We start from the raw sequence: 20,250 nt of genomic DNA on the forward strand, positions 1-20,250 counted from the left end.
ACAAACTAGGAGGGCTCTCCTATGGTAGTGGCTATTCTCATGACGCATCAAATAGTGATTGCGAGTAAGGATTTTGATCTATGTGAAGTTGTAAGAATGAAGCCTTTGGAGAATGCATCCTAGAATAAGTAGATTGACTATCAATTCTAGTATGGCACTTTGTTTATCTATTTGGCTCTTTATTTTATGCATGAACTACTACAGTGTGCTATAATGATATGGATGGTAGATAAATCAATATCTATCCAATATTAGACTATGCAAGAAAGTTCCCACCTCCTAATACATATATACAAGTTTTTGGCAGGTATTTCAAGGGTTTCTAGAAAGGATATTAGGAATAATGGAGAGTATTGCATACCATAGTCTAGAAGTACATAGATTCTCTAGTTTTTCACGTAGACAAAGATTGCATATGTGATTGATGTTTTGGTTGCAGGTTATTTTTGGGAGTTGTGTGATTGGATATCAACTCCAACAAGATGTATTGAGCATACTATAATAAAAATATTTACAACTCACCAAAATCACCTTACCTACCTTAAGCCAATATCATATTTTTTTTTTTAAATGATATGGTAAAAATTCTAGAAAACTAATAGGATGAAGTGGGAGAAAAATATTAGTAGTATCATTTAATAGAAAGTAATTGAAGAAATTCAAAAGAAGTGCTCTACCAAACACACAAATTTGGAAGAAGAAACAAATATTATGCAAGAAACACAACTGAGAGTTAATTCTTTATTCTAAATCTTTCTAAGATGGATTGCTACAACAAAATCCTTAAAATATATCTTGAACATATGAAGAATCAAATCATACAACAAAAATATTCCTTTGATGAATAAGAGGATAAATATAGGGACCAATGAGAATTCAAGAGACCCTTCACAATCAATATCAATAAGTTCAATATAAAATAGAAGGACTTAGAGGTCAAATAAAGAAACTCAAGGAAGTACTGAGCCTCTACCTCACTCTTTTGATAACTCTACTCATAGAAGCCAAAACAATTAAATGATGTAGATAGAAATAATATAGATGAAAATCTTACTTTGCATCAATGGTCATATAATGTTGCTACGTAAAGGGGTTACACAATGTGAGAAAACATATATTCATTTACAAGAAATCTACAAGCATATTCTATCATAAATTGTAGAAGTCTCATAAAATTTTATGATGCTAAATTTTATCAACTTTAGATAGATAATTCTGTGTCTCGACAACAAGAGATAATTTCAAAGGGGGCTAATGTTACCTAGATGGAGCTAACTATATAGAAACAATCACTCACTACAAAATAATTATGATCACAAAATGTCCAAAAGGACAAATGTTACAAGGGGTATCCTTTTTAATACTTATACTTCAATATAAGTTTGGGCTATGGAAATGTACTTATTAAAAAAAGGGGAAAAAATAAGAAAAAGGGATGTGATGAAATATTATTGTAATAGAATTGCTTGATAATATATATATATATATATATAATACCATATATTGTGTTGGTATTTTTCCAAAGGTGCATCCAATGAACTCTAAAGGTTTGCCAAGACTTATGATTAGGTTCAAATAAACCTAGGGTTATTCCCTTACAATCACAATAACTGATATAACCTTATCACCAAAGGCAAATGTGTAAGATAAATCAGATTGGCAATAATCCTAATTTTGTCACACTTTCAATTTTGAGAACTTTCAAATCCTTAAACTAACAAAACATAAAACAAACTAATTCTAATAATGTGTCTTCTAATCTTTAACGGTCACCTAGACCCTAGTGCAAACAATTTTTCTGATCAGTGCCTCACCTGGGTTGCAGAGTCAAATATGAAACAATGTAAAATTTCCATCACAACATTACAAGTTCACATTCAGAGGGTTCTAATGGCAATGCATTACAAAGACATGCCCAAGAACAAACATTTCCTGCTACTCTTCTTTATGATCCACAAACCAACACATAATCCTCCATATTCCACTTGAGCTACATTACTCCCCACATGCTCTTGCAATTGCATTCGTGCACTCGGGCCGTCCAATCTAGCAATGTGGGCCCAACGTCACTCAAGTCACTCCTTGTTATTATTTATTTAGAATAGCCTGTAACCCTGGCAATAATTTGGGCTTGCACATAAAGTTAATAAAAATATTAACTTTTTAGGGATTATTAAAATTTTACTCTTCACAAAACCTCTATAAAACTCATGGCCACTTCAAAAATAATAATTGATAATAATAATAATTGTTTGTCATAAAAATAGCTATTGATAAATAATGACCAGATTTGTCATTTTAAAAATATTTATCAATAGCTCATAACTTAACCATGTGATCATAATTTATAAGTTCAAAAATTCCTAAAATTTTATTTCCTTCAACAAAATTTTACAATCTCCATCAAATTGGTTCCCTTTTGTAATTTAAAACATTAATTTGTTAAAAAAATATAAATAATTGAAAGTTTTGATAAATAAATAATATTGAAAATAAATTATATATATTTTTAAATTGTGACTTAATATGTCAAAATCTATTGCTCTTGTTCTCTCCCTTTTCCTCTCACCTATTTCTACTCTCAAAAAATCTATTACTCTTGTTCTCTCCCATTTCCTCTCACCCATTTTTACTCCTTTCTTTAAATTGTAACAAATGAATTGATTAAAGCAAAAATTTAATAATTAGAATATATTCCTCTCCTTTTTAACCTTTTTCCTTTTCCTCTCATGTTTCTTCATTTTAATAGATTAAATGAATAAGGCTTATTAGAAAAAATAAATAGTGAAGTTTCAAAATAATATTATTTCTTGTATTTCTTGACTGTATTGTGTATTAAATTGTTTAAAGATGTAGATTTTTTTTGTGATTTTTTTTATCAATTTTAAAAGTATCAATATACATAATAAAATAGATTAATTTAAAAAAATCTCACAAATAAATAAAGATATTGATGAATGTTTTAATTAGAAATATAAATAATCAAATATATTGATGAATAGACAAATATTAAGAACTGTTTATATAAATTCTTATAAAGTTATATTTTAATATATTGAAATCTATTGCTCCTCTTTTTTTTTCTAATATTTTCCAGTCTTCTCTTTTTATTGTACTAAGTGGATTGAGTGATACCAAAATCTTACCCTTGGAATTTATTCTTCTCTTTACTTTTTTTTCTTTTTCTCTTACATTTATTTTGGTTTTTCTTTATATCTGAACCACTCCTACTTAACTTTTTAAGACCTATATAATTATATAAGAATGTTCAAACCATTTTGATTAAAAAAAAACCACTAATTTCTTTTCCAATTATAAACTTCTCTAATATGCACTCACTCCAACAATCGAAAACAGTTTTTTCGAAATAAAAAATAGAACTCAATTCACCAGCTATGTAGGTAAATAAAGTGATAAATAGATTGATATACATATTCTTATTCATGAAAATTATAAACCTTAAAAAATTACAAGAAGTCAATAGACCCTTGATCTACTGGTGAAGTGGAATGGTTCCAAATGAACCCACCTTGCTGAGTGCAAGGCTCCCCATCATAAAAGATGAGGCTGACATAAAATTACAAGAAATAACTTCTAATAAAACTGATGTTTTTTTTTAAGCGATATAAAGACAAATCAAATCATTCAACTGCTCATATGGTTTTCCCAGACAAAGATTTCAATCTCAGAAATGACGATTCCCTAGAAAGAATCTTTTCCCACAAAGCGGACGGCACAAAATTTCAAAAAGCAATGACCGAAAAATAAAATTCTCCCTTCCATCAAAATTTTGAATTTGACGGTCGACCCTGCCTGTCAATCAAGTTTTCATTGACATATCTTGGTATAAATGTAATTTTTCATGAAGTTTTTTATAATGTTTAAAATTTCACCTATCATTTAATAAGTTTCTAAAAAAATGATTTTATTTTATCGTGAAAATGCGTAAATGCCGTCACACAGCGTTCAAATTTACGTCACAGAGATGAAGTTTCATCGGCCGATCTTACATTCCATCAATCAGGTTATCTTCTTTATTGTTATTAAAATGTTTGCAAGTTGACTTCATACTCACGTTCAGGACAAAAGGTACTAGTAGGACAAATCTTAAAAGGGGATTTGTTGTGGCCCTTGAAATCTTTATCGTAAAGAAATAAAGATGTTACAACTAATTTTCAGCCCCAATATTTTGAGGTTAACTCTAGTAGCTCACATAGATATTCAGCACAAGACTTGCAGTTCAAGTTTTCCAAGCCTACTGAGAAATAGTGCTCGCTAAATATCATTTAAAAAAAATAAAATTCATATGTAAAATAATATTGTTCTACGTTGAATATATATAAAACTCTTCCTCTTTATTAAAAGATTTGGTAAAACACATAATATATATCACAAATCTTACACTTCTTATCCTGTTCTATAAAATAAAGAATGTAATGAAACTTGAATAGGCAATATTTTCTCACTATTCACAAAACAGCTGTATGCTTTTCCAATCAGACTTCACACAAATATGCAAAGATTGATTGAAAATAATTTGTACCAAAATATAGTGTGAGTAACAAGATTAAATACACCAACACCTACAGATGCAAATTATTGAGCAACTCCGTGATGATTTCCTTAAGATGAATTGGAATCTCCAAGAGAGATGCTGCAACACTTAAGGAAATCAAAGCCACTATAGCCACGGCGACGCCAGGTCTTGTATTAAGCAGAATGTTCTGCAACCACAGCAAGGAGGAGCAAACATCTGAATCATAAGTTGTATACCATTTCTTTTCCCACTCCATCCAGTGCTGTGGAGGAATATAATTTATTTCTTCCATTCTCACCTCATGCATCCGTTTCCTTAACACTAACATATCTTCGTCCACAATATTCCGATGTTCTGCATGATCACTTAAATGTAAGAAAATTTGGCCAAAAATATTTGGAACTTTAAAAAAAACAAGCAAAACTAAGCAAAGTATAGTAGCACAATGGATATACAATTTAAGTTGATGATTTTTAGATTTGATTGCGTCCTATCAATATTTCGATCATGTTCTATAATCAATATTTCAGATCGAAATGAAAGCTAGAAAAAAAATATTGATAAAATATTGTAACATAATTAAAACCGTAAATCATCACACTAAACTATCATTGAATTGTGAAAACTTCATCATATATAAAGTAATCCATACCTGAGTCGCCAGAGTTGACAGCTTTAACAGCAAATCTGGGCATCTTCTTCTTCACGGGAAGGCGTGTAAGGGATGGCATGTGTAAATTTGTCTGCAGAGGAAGCAGAAATTGAGGGACTGTACCACTACTAAGAGCTCGGGTATCCATGACTGAGAATTTTAAACTACAATAATTAATGTCTGTAAAACAAAAAAAAGCTGAAATATTATGGTGAGGAGAGGGGTTTGAGGATGAATGTATGTTGAGAGAAATGAAAAGATTTTAGTTAAATAGGCGTAGGTTGCGGGATGAGGAAGGCATCCGTCCATCTGCCAAGGTGGCGGGGCCCGCATTGACTCTTTTTTGACGCGATGATGGAGTTGCTAGGAATTGGGTACAGATAATTACGCGGTTTTAATTTGTTGGCTTTCATTAACGCTGCTCCGTGTTTACATTTGCTGAATCGCTTTCCTTGCAGAGGGGTTGACACTGTAGTTTCTGCCTGTGGGAAAATGGTGATAATCCAATTTGGGAAAGTTCCAGGAAGATTGGTAAAGTTACCTGCACTTTAATTCTTTGCATCGTGGCAATTAATGTGTGTTGCTGGAAATTGCATTTGGACCCATTTTGATGGAATGTCTTTATATTATTATTAGCAATCTGGAATATTTCTCTATAATGTTAAGATTATATTTTATTTTTTATTTATATATATTATTTTTTATTATATTTATAATTGTATATTTATTTATTAATTTGATATGTGTTTCATGTTTAGTTAAGTTATTTAGTATTTATTGAATTCACATCATGAAATTGATTCCGGATAACAGATTTGTGATGGTGGAAATTGTATTATTTAAGTTTTGGGTCTATTTTAGTAGAATTTCTTTATATTATTATTAGTAATATGGAATATTTTTTATTATTTTTATTATTTTTTAATTTATTTATATATATTTTATTATTGTTTATTGTATTTAAAATTATAAAATTTAATTATTATTTTGACATTTGTTTTTTTGATTTTAGGAAGTTTAATATCATTTGTTGGATTCATACTATAAAATTGACTTTTTAAATTTAAAAAATTTAAATTTAGATTTTGACAACTTTTAACTTGTTAATTACTTGTTAAGAATTAGTTTGATAAATATTTGTACTCAATGTGTAATTATATTGTAAGGAAGAATAATCTATCTTCAAAGAGCATTCATCTTAGAAATATTTATATTTGGGCCCTAGAATAAACACCTATACATTTGAAATGTAAACACATCTACATGTAGGAAATTTGCATGCTCCAGAATGTCATCTTTTGAAATTCTACTAAAGGTTGTAAAGTTAATCTATCACAAGGGTGATTGAGGATTTTGTCCTCATAATATTGTAGCTTCATTGAGTTGTTTTATATATCATACATCCTTGTAAATGCCTTGATATCCATGATCAAGGTGAAAAAGGTTGTAAAAGTGTATACCATATTCACGTGGAAGGTTAGATTGAAATGAAGCAATGATGTGGAATACACTTCCTACATTAAACTTTGAGGGGAAGCATTGCAAAAACAATTATCTATATTTACCAAAAATAATACACAGAGATTTTATATATATATATATATATATATGAGGTTTTAGTATAATTCTCTCATTAGAAAATTATGGATATTAGGTCTTAGTAAATATTATAAGTTTTCTTTGGACATTTTACCTTTCTAAAAGTTTATATATATGATGTAAATTTTTGCAATGATGTAGAATAGACTTCCTACATTAAAGTTTGAGGGGAAGCATCTACAAAGACAATTATCTATATTTACCAAAAATAATACACAAAGATATATATATATATACATACATATATATATATATATATATATATATATATATATATATATATATATATATATATATATATATATATATATGTATGTATATATATGTATACATATATATATATATGTATGTATATATATATATATGTATATATATGTATACATATATATATATATGTATATATATGTATACATATATATACATGTATATATATGTATAGATATATATACATATATATATGTATACATATATATACATATATATATATATGTATACATATATATACATATATATATATGTATATATATATATATACATATATACATATCTATATATACATATACATATATATGTATATATATACACACATAGATATACATGTGTATATATACACACATATATATACATGTATATATATACACACATATATATACATGTATATATATACACACATATATATACATGTATATATATACACATATATATATATACATGTATATATATATACATGTATATATATATACATATATATACATATAAATGTATATATATATATGCATATATATATGTATATGGTTTTAGTATAATTCCCTCATCAGAAAATATTATAAGTTTTGTTTGGATATTTTAATATAAATTATCTTTAGTTTAGGCTTGTTATTGAGATAAAAAAAAAAAAATGCAAAGAAATTATATCATAACAAGATGATTTGCATGAAAAAGAGAAAAAAACCACATACTCCAAAGAAAAAACCATTTGTATTAAATTAAACAACTATGGTTTTGGATAGCTAAGAAAGAATTGAGAATGTAAAGAGAATGTGATAAACACCTAAGGATGACGAAGATAGGATGTATAAGGGGATACCGAACGTAAATTAATAACTATGGTCATCTAAAGTGAGGATTGACTAAGGAAATAGGTGGACAAATAAAGATGTAGAGGATCACAAGTATAGAAGGGAAAGTCAAATTATTGGAATCCATGGTGAAGAGAGGCTATGGGGTATGGGTTAATGGGACTTATGGCCAAGCATGGGGAACTAAGAATAAATTTGGTTTTAAAAAGCAATGAAGGTGCGAAGGGAGATGTGAAAGACCAAGTATGGATGAAAGTGCATAAGAAGGGAAGGCTAATGGGTTAAGTAAGTGAGGTGTGGATTTAAAGGGACACATTTTTTAGTTGTGCAATAAATAAAATGTACTAATAATAAGGGTACAAAATGGGTGGGAAACATTCTGTTTCTTTTCTAAGTTGGGAATTAGCAATGGGAGCATTGGTGATATATTAGCTTTGTAACTCAAAATCTTCTAGATGACTAGATATATCTTCTTAATATTGGCACAACATCTCCAACATCATTTTATGATTAATGGGTTGACCAAAAAATTGAAAGTAGATATAAAGAACACTAGGGGCATAGGCGCTAAAATGAGTGTATATAAATATAAAGAAGAGATACTAGAAAGTATGTAATTTCTATCCTCATAATATTGTTTATATTTTTTTAATTTTTCACTTACTCTTTAAATTATTTTTCACTTTGATCTTTTCTTATAACTCCTTATTTGTTGTGCTTCCCCCTCTATAGCATATTCACATTTTTTCTTCCCCCACTTATGATCCATCTAAGTTCTTATTTAACCTTAACATTAAATTAATGTGACTTATTTTATACCTCCCTTACTTACCACTATACCCTCACATTTATTTCTTTATTCTCACGATTGTCCATTTTTACCACTTTAATTAATCATTTTCCTCTAGTTTCCTCTTTTATGTGTCACTATTACATATGTTGGTTTATCTCACGATTGTCCATTTTTACCACTTTAATTAATCATTTTCCTCTAGTTTCCTCTTTTATGTGTCACTATTACATATGTTGGTTTATCTCATAATTTTAGTTTTTCAATAGTTATTATGATGTGATATCTATGATTTCACATTTACATTCTTAAACATGTCCCTATGCTTATTGCTCACATCACATAATACCATTATATAATCTTACACTCCCTTAACATGCTTATTAGAGCTACTTGATTACCTGGGGGATATCAAACCCTTTAATACTATTTCACCTCACATGCTTTATCATATCCCTGGAGTTATCCTATTATGTTGGGGGCATCATAACGTCTTAACTCTATTATATGTTTTCATTCCTTATCATGTTATTAATAGCCACAACTTGAACACCATACCTTCTCTATATCATATGTATCTATACTGTGCCTATAAAGTCACCTTACTTTTTTCACTTTTTCCTTTACTTAATACTAGGGAAATGTCATGTATCATTTAATTTGATAGATATTTCTAGTTTGTGTTCTTTATATGCCCATCATTTGAAAACTTTTACTTTCTCTCATCAGAAAAATCTATCTATCACATTCATTACATTGATTATATGATTTGTGTGGTTGTATTCCCATATTTTCATAGATTACATTTACTTTTCATGTACAATTTTCATTCATGTCCAAACCCTTGTAGATATTGTATGCAACCAATACGAGGGGACATATAATATCACTAACATTCTAATTTTAAGATTTGGATAACATATTATGTTAGATAAAGATCCATCATCATATCTTGAAAAATATTCACCTTATTAAATGGTCATTCATTTAGTGTCATACAACATTGCTAATGTCATATTGTGTCGAATATATTTTAGTATAATTTGCAAATGAAATTTCTAACCCTGCTATCTCTTTTCACTTTTTTATTTTTCAAAGATAGTTAACATAAACTTATTTTTACTTATTTCACTGTGATAAAAGCTACTAATTGAATATAGTTTCTTTTCTTTTTTCTTTTTTCTTTTTTTGTATAAATTTGTATAGAGAATTTATGCCAAACATGAGAAGAATACAAATAAATTGAGATAGATCAATTACATTACATGGATTTCATGTCCTTAAATTGGGTTTGAAAATTTAATTTTCATGTATTGCTAAGAATATTTATAAAAATTAAAATACATGTTCATTTGAGAATTCAGATGCACCTAAGAATAGGGGTAAAAGTAATGGTGAAATTTGCATATCCATGCCAATTCTCATTTAGTTGTGCATCTATTTTATGGTAATTCTATTTATTTTTTTCACATAAGGATTGGCGTGTTAATTTTTTGATACACTCAGATATTAATAGTGGTAAACAATGTTTAAATGGATGTACTAGTTTAGGGTTTGGGGTAGTGTATGGTTCGGGTAGGTGGTTTTTTGAAGAATTGTGGATGCATGTTTCAATTAAAAATAAAAATAAAAATATGGACGCATCTTCCAATTAAAAATATATATTTTTTTTAATCGGTAAACGCTTTTGATTGGAGCAATGAACCAGTGAGACCAAGTGAGACCACATTTTTGAGGGGCCTCATCCTCAGTTGTTACGACATTCATACACCCTTATCTCTTTGTGATGCCTTCCTCATCCTTATATCTCTAAGACTAGCAATGTAGAACCATGAGCAGGGTAGCCCAATAAGTAAAAATATAAATAATCAAAGATTTTGAGAATATACAACAATTCATATAAATTTTTATTAAATTATATCTTAATAAATTGGAATCTATTAGCCTCCTCTTCTTTTTTTCTATACCAAAATCTTATCCTTAGAATTTATTGTTCTCTCTTTTTCCCTTTTTATTTTTCTCTCGCTTTTATTTTAGCTTTTCTCATATATTTCAAATAAGTTAATTGAATGATACTAGATTTATTAGAGACTTATAAGTATAATTCCAACATATTATGAATTATATTTGAATCACTTGTACCTACTGTTTTTAAGAGTTGTATAATTATATAAGAATGTTCAAACCATTTTGATTAAAAAATGAACAAATTTTATTTTCCCACTAATAAGCTTTCCTAATATACACTCACTCCAACAATCCAAAACAGTTTTTAAAAAATTTAAAATACACCACTAGATATTTCCCATCTTTATAGGTAAATAAGGTGAAAAATAGATCGATATATTATTGTTCTTGAAAACAACAAACCTCAAAAAAAAAAAATTACAATATTATTGTTCTTGAAAACTACAAACCTTTAAAAAATTACAAGAAAGAACTTGTAATGGAACGTCGTTTTTACTAATGTACTTTTTTATTGCGTTTAAAAGATAAATCAAATCATTCAACTGCTCATATTCCTATTGTTTTCCCAAACAAAAATTTCAACCTCAGAAATGACGATTCCGTGGAAAGAATCTTTTCCCACCATACGGACGGCAGAATATTTGAAAAAGGAATGACCGAAAAATAAAATTCTCGCTTCCATCGATATTTTAAATTTGACCGCCGACCCAAGCCCGTCAATCACTTTTTCACTGACATATCTTAGTATAAATATAATTTTATATAAAGTTTAATATACTGTTTAAAATCTCACCTTTCATGTAATAATTTTGTAAGAAAAATTGATTGTATTTTATCGTAAAACTTCTTAAATACCAACATACAGCCGTCAAACTTACGCTAAATTGATGAAATTCCATCGGCTGATCTTACATTCCATCAATCAGGTTTCCTTCACTATTTTATTAAAATGTTTGCAAGTTGATTTCATCCTCAATGTTCAGGACAAAAGATATAGTAGGACAAATCTTAAAAAGGGATTTGTTGTGGCCCTTGAAATCTTAATCGTAAAGCAATAAAGAGCTCACAACTAATTTGAGCCCCAATATTTTGAGGGTAACTCTATTAGCTCACATAATTACTCAGCACAAGACCTATAGTTCAAGTTTTTCAAGCCTAGTGATGAAATAGTGCCTGCTAAATATCATTAGTGATACGTTGGAGTTGTTACACTACCAACTCACTAATATTATTAAAAAATTTGGTTAAAACAGAATTCACATATAAATAAAATTGTTCTATGTTGAAACATGTTTTCCAAATTTACATCATTGTGAATTGAAAATAAACTGGACACAATCTAGCCAGCACCTACACATGCAATTCATTGAGCAACTCCGTTGTGATTTCGTGAAGATGAATCGGAATCTCCAAGAGAGATGCAGCAACACTTAAGGAGATCAAAGCCAGCATAGCCACGGCGACACCAGGTCTTGTATTAAGCAGAATGTTCTGCAGCCACACTAAGGAGGAGCAAACATCTGAATCATAAGTTGTATACCATTTCTTTTCCCACTCCATCCAGTGCTGTGGAGGAATATAATTTATTTCTTCCATTCTCAGTTCATGCATCCGTTTTCTCAACACTAACATATCTTCGTCCACAATGCTCCGATGTTCTGCATGACCACTTAAACGTAAGAAAACTTGGCCAAAAAATATTTGGAACTTAAAAAGACGGGAAAGAAAAGCCTAGCATCAGACACAGATAATTGAAATGGATGTATAATTTATTTATCAACGTTTTTTAATCATCCATCATCAGAATGAAAATTAGAATAGAAAAATATGAATAAAAAGATTAATATAGATCTATCATGAATTATAAAAAACTTCATAAGTATATAAAGGGAGCCATACCTGAGCCGCCAGAAGTTGCAGCTTTAACAGCAAATCTTGGCATCTTCTTCTTCAAGGGAACGCGCGTAAGGGATGGCCTGTGTAATTTTGTCTGTAGAGGAAGAAATTGAGGGACTGTAATACTACTGAGAGCTCGGGTATCCATGACTAAGAATTTTAAGCAGCGCTAATTAATGTCTGGAGACAGAGAAACTAAAATATTATGGTGAGGAGAAGGGGGTTTGAGGGAAGAATGTATGCTGAGGGAAATGGAAGAAAAGGTTTTGGTTAAATAAGCATAGTTTGCGGGACGAGGAAGGCATCCGTCGATCTGCCAAGGTGCGCGGAATGGTGGGGCCCGCATTGACGCGATGATGGAGTTGCACTTGCTGGGAATGAGATAAGACATAATTACGCGTTTTCATTTTATTGCCTTTAATTAACGCTGCTCCGTGTTTACATTCGCTGAATCGGTTTCCTTGCACAGCAATTGACAATGCAGTTTATGGCGGTGGGAAAATGGTGATAATCCAGTTTGGGAAAGTTCGAAGAAGAATGGTAAGTTGCCTCAACTTTTATTTTTTCTATCGTGGCAACGAATGTGTGATGGTGGAAATTGCATTTGGGCCCATCCGATGGAATGTCTATTCATATTATTATTAATAATATGGAATATTTCTATGTAAAGGTGAGATTATATCTTATCTTTTGTTTATTTATATATATATATACTATTGTTTACTGTAATTTTAATTGTATTTATAATTATATATTTATTTATTATTTTGATGTTTGTTTCATTTTGTTTTTAGTTAAGTTATTTAACATTTGGTGGATTCACATTAAAAAATTGATTTTGGCAATTGCATTATTTAAATTTTGGGTTCATTTCAGTGGAATGTTTTATATTATTATTAGTAATATGAAACATTTTTATTATTGTTTATTGTATTTAAAATTATATATTTAATTATCATTTTGACATTTGTTTCTTTTTATCTTTAGTTAATTTTGTTAGTATTTGTTGGATTCACATTATAAAACTGATTTCTAAAATTTTCAAATTTAAATTTCAGTTTTGTCAACTTTTAACTTGCTTATTAATTATTAAGAATTAGCTTCATGAATATTTGTACTAATATATTCAATGTGTAATTCTATAGTAAGGAAGAATAATCTATTTTCAAGGAGCATTCATCCTATAAATATTTATATTTGGATCCTAGAATAAACACCTATATTTGAAATCTAAACTTGCATGTTCAAGAGTGTTGTTTTTGAAATTTGCTAAAGGTTGTAAAGTTAATATATTATGAGAGTGAATGAGAATTTGATCCTCATAACATTGTTGCTTCATTAAGTTGTTTTGTATATCATACATCTTTGCAAATGCCTTGAAATCCATGACCAAGGTGAAAAAGGTTGTAGAAGTGTATATCAAATTCATGTGGAAGGTTAGATATGAAATGAATCAATTGTGTGGAATATGCTTCCTACATTAAACTTTGAGGGGAAGCATCTGCCAAAAAAAATTAATTACCAAAAATAATGCACAGAGAGGTTATATCATAACAAGATGATTTGCATGGAAAACTTCTTTTCGGAGAAAAATCCCTCTCTCCAAAGAAAAATCAATTGTATTAAATTCAAGAACTATGGTGTTGGATAGCTAATGGAGAATTGGGAATGTAAAGATAATGTGACAAACACGTAAGGATGGTGAAGATAGGAGGTATAAGGGAAAACTAGAGGTAAACTAATAACTATGATGATCTAAAGTGAGGGTTGACTAGGGAAATAGGTTCAAAGATAAAGATGTAGTGGATCACAACTATGGAAGGTAAATTCAAAGTATGAGAATCCATGGTGAAGAGAGGCTATGGGGTATGGGGTAAGAGGACTTATGGCCAAGCATGGGGAACTAAGAATAAAGCTGGAAGTCAAAGGCAATGAAGGTGTGAAGGGAGATGGTGAAGACCAAGTATGGATGAAAGTGGATAAAAAGGGAAGGCTAATGGGATATGAGTAAGTGAAGCGTGGATTTAAATGGACACATTTTTAGTTGTGCAATAAATAAAATATAGTAATAATTATGGTACAAAAGGGTTGCAAAATATTTTGTTTCTTTTCTAAGGTGGGAATTAGCAATGGGAGCATTGGTGATTAATTAGATTTGTAACTAAAAGTCTTCTAGATGACTAGGTATAGGTTCCTAATATGGGCACAAGATCTACAACATCATTTTATGATTAATGGGTTGACCAAGAAAATTTAAAGTAGATCTAAAGAACACTAGGGGCATGGGAACTAAAATGGTGCATAAAAGTAATATGGAGATACTAAAGTGTATAATTTCTATCCTTAGAATATATATTTTTTATTTTTCACTTTGACCTTTTTTAATAATTCCTTGTTTGTTGTTCTTTCCCTCCTCTATGGCATGTCCACATTTTTCATTCCCACACTTGTGGGCCACCTTCCTTATTTAACCTTGACATTAAATTAATGCCTCCCTTACTTACCACACTATACCCTCACATTTCTTTCTTTATTTCCATGATTTCCCATGTTTACCACTTTAGTTAGTCATTTTCTTATGGTTTCCTCTTTTATTCTTTACTATTACCTTATGCTTGTTTTTCTGATGATTTAGTTTTCCAATTATTATGTTGCAATACCTATAATTTCGCATTTACATTCTTACATATGCCTCTATGCTTATAGCTCACATCTCATGCTACCATTATGTGATCTTACATTCTCTTATCATGCTTACTAGAGCTACTTGATTACCATTGGGATATCACACCCTTCAATACTATTTTACCTCACATGATTTATCATGTCCCTAGAGTTATCCTATTCATTTTTTGGGCATCATGACATCCCAACTCTAATGTATGCTCACATTCCTTATCATGTTATTAATGGCCACAAATAAAACACCATACCTTCTCTATATCATATGTATCTATATTGTGCTTGTAAAGCCACCTTACCTTTTTCATTTACTTAATAAAGGGGAAATTCCATGTATCATTTAATTTGATGAACATTTCTAGTTTGTGTGCTTTATATGTCTATCATTTGAAAAAAATTACTTGCACTTATCATACGAAAATATCTATGACATTCATTACAATGATTATATGATCTATCCACTTATATTCTCATATTTCCTTAGATTACATTTAATTTCATGCAACATTTTCCCTCTCCAACAATTCCTTGTAGATATTGCATGCAACCAATTAGAGGGGACATATAATGTCAATAACAGTCTAATTTTAAGATTTGGATGACACTTACGCTGGATAAAGATCCATCATTACACCTTGAAAAATATTCACCATATTAAATGACCATTCCTTTAGTGCAATAAAAAATTACTGATACTATGTTGGGTAAATATTTTAGTATGACTTCGATCCATACATGTGAAATTTACAACCGTACTCTCTATTTTTACTTATTATTTTTTAAAGCTAGTCAATGAAAAATTATTTTTATTTATTCACTTGTATGATAGAAGTTACTCATTGTATTTGTACACACACACACACACACACGTATATATATGTATATATATATGCACACACACACACACACACACACACACACACACACACACACACACACACACACACACACACACACACACACACACACACATATACATCTGTGTGTGTGTGTGTATGTATGTATACACACACACACACACATATGTATGCATATGTATACATGTATATATATACATGTTATATATGTATATATATGTATACATATATATATATACTTATATATGTATATATATATATATATGTATATATATATATATATATATATGTATATATATATATATATATGTATATATATATATATATGTATATATATATATATATTTATTTATATATATATATATATATATATTTATATACATATATGTATATGTATATGTATATGTATATATGTGTATGTGTGTATATGTATATGTATATGTATATGTATATATATGTATATGTATGTATGTATGTATATATGTATATACATATGCATACATACATACATACATACATACATACATACATACACAAACACACACACACATGTTTATATATATATAGAGAGAGAATTTATGCCAAGGATGAGAAGCATACAAATAAATTGATATGGGTTAATTACTTTACATGGATTCCATGTCATTTAATTTTGTTTGAGTATTTAATTTTCATGTATTACCAAGAATTTTCCTAAACTTTGAAATACATGTTCATTTGAGAATTCAAACACACCTAAAAATAGGGGTAAAATTAATGGTGAAATTTACATATCCATGCCAATTGCCATTTAGTTGTGGGTTGATTTTGATGGAATAACTTAATACAATTGTGTGTGCAATGAAAATGACCACAATATAATGCTACATTTGGTGCCTTCCTTAATAATTTTCCATCCCCATTTTATTTACTCTCAACTTCACCTTTCCATACATTTGACATTATCCCAATTGTAATTGCACCTCTTTCCACACAACCAATTTTATCAATCTACAATTTTATACATCCACATATGACCCCAAAGATTTATATCCCCTATCTTGGATCAATTATTCAACAATTACATTTGATTGTAAGTTTCTTGAGACTAACCTCAAATTTTAGTTATTTAAATTCAAAATTATTGACTCTTTCTCCTTCCTACTAGCCATTAGAAGTCAACTTGATACATATTTATATAGTTATTTGTTATGCATTAGTATTTGAAGACTTTCATATGTGGAATTAAACACATCCATGAAAAATTAATGTATCAAAATAATTAGAGAGAAAATGAAGTTCAAGGAAAACTTAGATTTTGAGCATTTAAAATTAATCAGTTGTATCATAATATGGTATTAGGTTACTTATGTATTTTGCTACTATCTTCCAACATTTTCTCAAGACTATAAAATTTGTCCAATAAGGGAGTTGATTTAGGAGAGCATAACTTAGGTTGTGATCCAACAATTTCCCTAGCACATTTTTAAATATTGTCATTCCTTATGTGCCATTAAATATTAAGGATTGCAATAAAACAAGTTGTAGAAGATTGCCATCGAGTAGTATATCATATCTATACCTTGGGGATCATTTCCATACAACTCAAAATCAACCCATAGAAGATCTAAATTTGAACAATTCAAAATAATGAACACATCTAAAACTTCAATTTTATTTATATAGTCAATTAATTCTACATGTATTTAACATACATATTCTATAACACATACCTTCCTTATTAGTTGCTACCACAAGTAGGAATATTAATGCATTCAGTAGGTTTTATTAGTTGGTAACAAATGAACCAATGACATGCTAGAATTAGAATTATTTCTCTATATTATATAATGTATATTTTATCTCAAATTTCTTTTAAAATATACAAAAAAAATTTACTGGACTTTATTGGATGAAAGTTGTGTGATGCAAGTTATGGAATCTTTTAACTTATTTCATTTTGACTATAAAATGTTAATAGTGCAAACTTATTTTTATGTCAATTTTTAATTTTATTTATTGTCTTATTTGATAAATGACATTATTTTTATTCAAAAGATTGTGGATCAATGAATACAATTTAGTTATTTTATCATATTTTAGTCAATTTTAACTTATTGAAAAGGTGAAATAGAGAAATCATAAGAAATTATGATTAAAATAATTAACAATAAATAATTAAAATTTATATCTATTAATTTAAAACATTTTGAAGTTTAACAATATTTAATAAAAGGTTAATGAATAATATAGATTTTTAATCTATTTTATATCATTTTTTATAGGCAAATTGTTGTCAAGGGGACAACTCCCATTTATTAAACTAAAAGAAAGTATCACAAAATATCATTGAAAAACATGTAAAGCCAAAGAAGAGGGACTCAAATTTTACATTTAATTTTACTCCCCAAGGAGAATACTAAGACATTCAGTTTCTTTTATTAGTTTAATCAATGAGTACATAGAATTAAAAGAAAATTGAACAACAATCGTATACTTTACATTTAATTTCTTTTCTAAATAATTATAAAAATATCATTTCTCTTTTATTCTATTGATCATGTTGAGTATATGCATTATAAATTTTTGTCTTCATAAAATTAATTTTAAATCTCCTAAATAATATTTCTATCCTCGCTGTATTAGACAAAAAAAAATTAAAAAATATACTTCTCTTTATTAATTTAATATTTAGTGCTCGATTGCATATATTCAGTTAGCGTAAATTTATTTAAAATGGACTTTATTCCCTTACACTATGACGACAGATTACGCGTAACGGTCGGGAATCCAAAAACTCGAGATTCTCCAATGGACTGCGACTTCATCTTGCGCAAAGCTGCAGATTCAACCCATAGAGCTCGGAGTGCATCTACATCGTCAGCCTCTCATACAATAACATCGACAGGTAATTTACCAAAGTTTTATCTGTTTTTTCACCGCTCAAAACAATAATTCCGATATGTGGGGCCAATCCTCCAATCTGGAATACATTATTAAATATTCTCGACATATGTCATTATTACAAGAAATCTATCCATACAGTACATTACACGTCCTGTACAATAATAAAATTTGACAGCATTTGGTAATGTACAAGCAAGAGCAGTGGCTCTTCAAAACTTAGCCGTTAAGAAACACAGAATTCTCTTGGATTTGATCTCTTGGGCTTACTAATTTCAGAGGAATTCCAGAGAACAATTGCAGGAGAAACATTGCGAGCCGATCCTACCGACGCAAATAGCTGATGAGCTCCACAGTTAATTGCTTTAGAGGAATGGGGCTCTGAATAAGCAGAATCAAAACGGAAGCTGGGCCACTCAACGAGATCAAAGCCAAAAAAGCTACGGCAAAACCGGGTCTTGTATTGATCAGCATGTTCTGTAGCCATCCCAGAGAAGAGTAAACACCCGAACAATAAGTTGGGTACCATTTTTTCTCCCATTCCGTCCAGTTTTGAGGAAGAAGATAATTTCTTTCCTCCATTCTGAGCTGGTGTATCCGTTTTCTCAGCACCAACATACCCTCATCCACGATGCTCGAACCTCCTGCAGCAAAGAAAACTTAAGATCAGCATTGTGATTCTGTTTAGAAACAGAATAACAGAAGACTAAAACTGAATTGTTGGTAAGTAAACCGAAATTTATGCATACCCGATTCCCGAGAACTATCAGCCTTAACGGCAAACCTGGTCTTCTTCTTCTTACGTAAGCTGATTTTTTGCAGAGAAGGAAGGCCGCAGGAATAGTGAGTGATTGGCCCGAAAGTTTTAGCCACTGTGACATCCATTCCTGGAATTTTTCAAGCTTTTGCAATTCCTCACAATAGCATAAATTCTATATAATTTTTTCCCCAAACAAGCAGAGCTAAATGAAATAGGAACTGCTGTAAATGGTACCTAATGGTCTCTCTACAATTTTATAGGCAAAAAGGACTTTGGAGCATTAAATTTCTGAAGCGGGCATTAAATAGGCGGGAGGAACGAACGCGGAAGGAAGTTTCGGAGTGGCACCCATTTGTAGCGCATTAACGGGGCGAGTACGATAAGTGTGAGAGGTCGATTTGTCCACATCGAACGCGGTTTTGGTGGCTTAATTGCGCAGTTACGCGTATAACACGTCGCTTTCGAGATGTGAGTGGAGATATAAAAAAATTCGATATAAGTTGCTATCAAGGACGGCGCGGTTGCATCCGATGCCGATTAAAGATAA

At 29.7% G+C, this 20,250-nt stretch overlaps 3 protein-coding genes across 4 annotated transcripts; all 3 read right to left on the reverse strand.

Moving 5' to 3' along the window:
- Positions 1 to 4,448: 4,448 nt before the first annotated feature.
- On the reverse strand, positions 4,449 to 5,438 carry LOC131073707 (uncharacterized). 2 transcript variants are annotated; one of them, XM_058010207.2, is made up of 3 exons: positions 5,190 to 5,438; positions 4,836 to 4,891; positions 4,449 to 4,724 (listed from the first exon to the last, which is right to left on the reverse strand). In XM_058010207.2, the coding sequence occupies exons 1-3, from the start codon at positions 5,335 to 5,337 to the stop codon at positions 4,584 to 4,586; spliced, it is 345 nt and encodes a 114-aa protein (XP_057866190.2). In that variant the 5' UTR covers positions 5,338 to 5,438; the 3' UTR covers positions 4,449 to 4,583. The 2 variants fall into 2 exon arrangements, with proteins under 2 accessions (XP_057866190.2, XP_059072837.1); XM_059216854.1 differs by having other exon boundaries at positions 4,449 to 4,891; positions 5,190 to 5,436.
- A 6,450-nt stretch (positions 5,439 to 11,888) lies between these two features.
- Positions 11,889 to 12,780, reverse strand: LOC131873681 (uncharacterized). Its single transcript, XM_059216855.1, has 2 exons — positions 12,525 to 12,780; positions 11,889 to 12,283 (listed from the first exon to the last, which is right to left on the reverse strand). Exons 1-2 carry the CDS (start codon positions 12,667 to 12,669, stop codon positions 11,976 to 11,978), a joined length of 453 nt encoding a protein of 150 aa, XP_059072838.1. The 5' UTR covers positions 12,670 to 12,780; the 3' UTR covers positions 11,889 to 11,975.
- Positions 12,781 to 19,002: 6,222 nt separating this feature from the next.
- Positions 19,003 to 19,983, reverse strand: LOC131073708 (uncharacterized). The gene is made up of 2 exons (XM_058010208.2): positions 19,693 to 19,983; positions 19,003 to 19,587 (listed from the first exon to the last, which is right to left on the reverse strand). The coding sequence occupies exons 1-2, from the start codon at positions 19,826 to 19,828 to the stop codon at positions 19,268 to 19,270; spliced, it is 456 nt and encodes a 151-aa protein (XP_057866191.2). The 5' UTR covers positions 19,829 to 19,983; the 3' UTR covers positions 19,003 to 19,267.
- Positions 19,984 to 20,250: the final 267 nt, after the last annotated feature.

This window comes from Cryptomeria japonica, chromosome 2 (assembly GCF_030272615.1).
Source record: "Cryptomeria japonica chromosome 2, Sugi_1.0, whole genome shotgun sequence".
Classification (NCBI taxonomy): domain Eukaryota; kingdom Viridiplantae; phylum Streptophyta; class Pinopsida; order Cupressales; family Cupressaceae; genus Cryptomeria; species Cryptomeria japonica.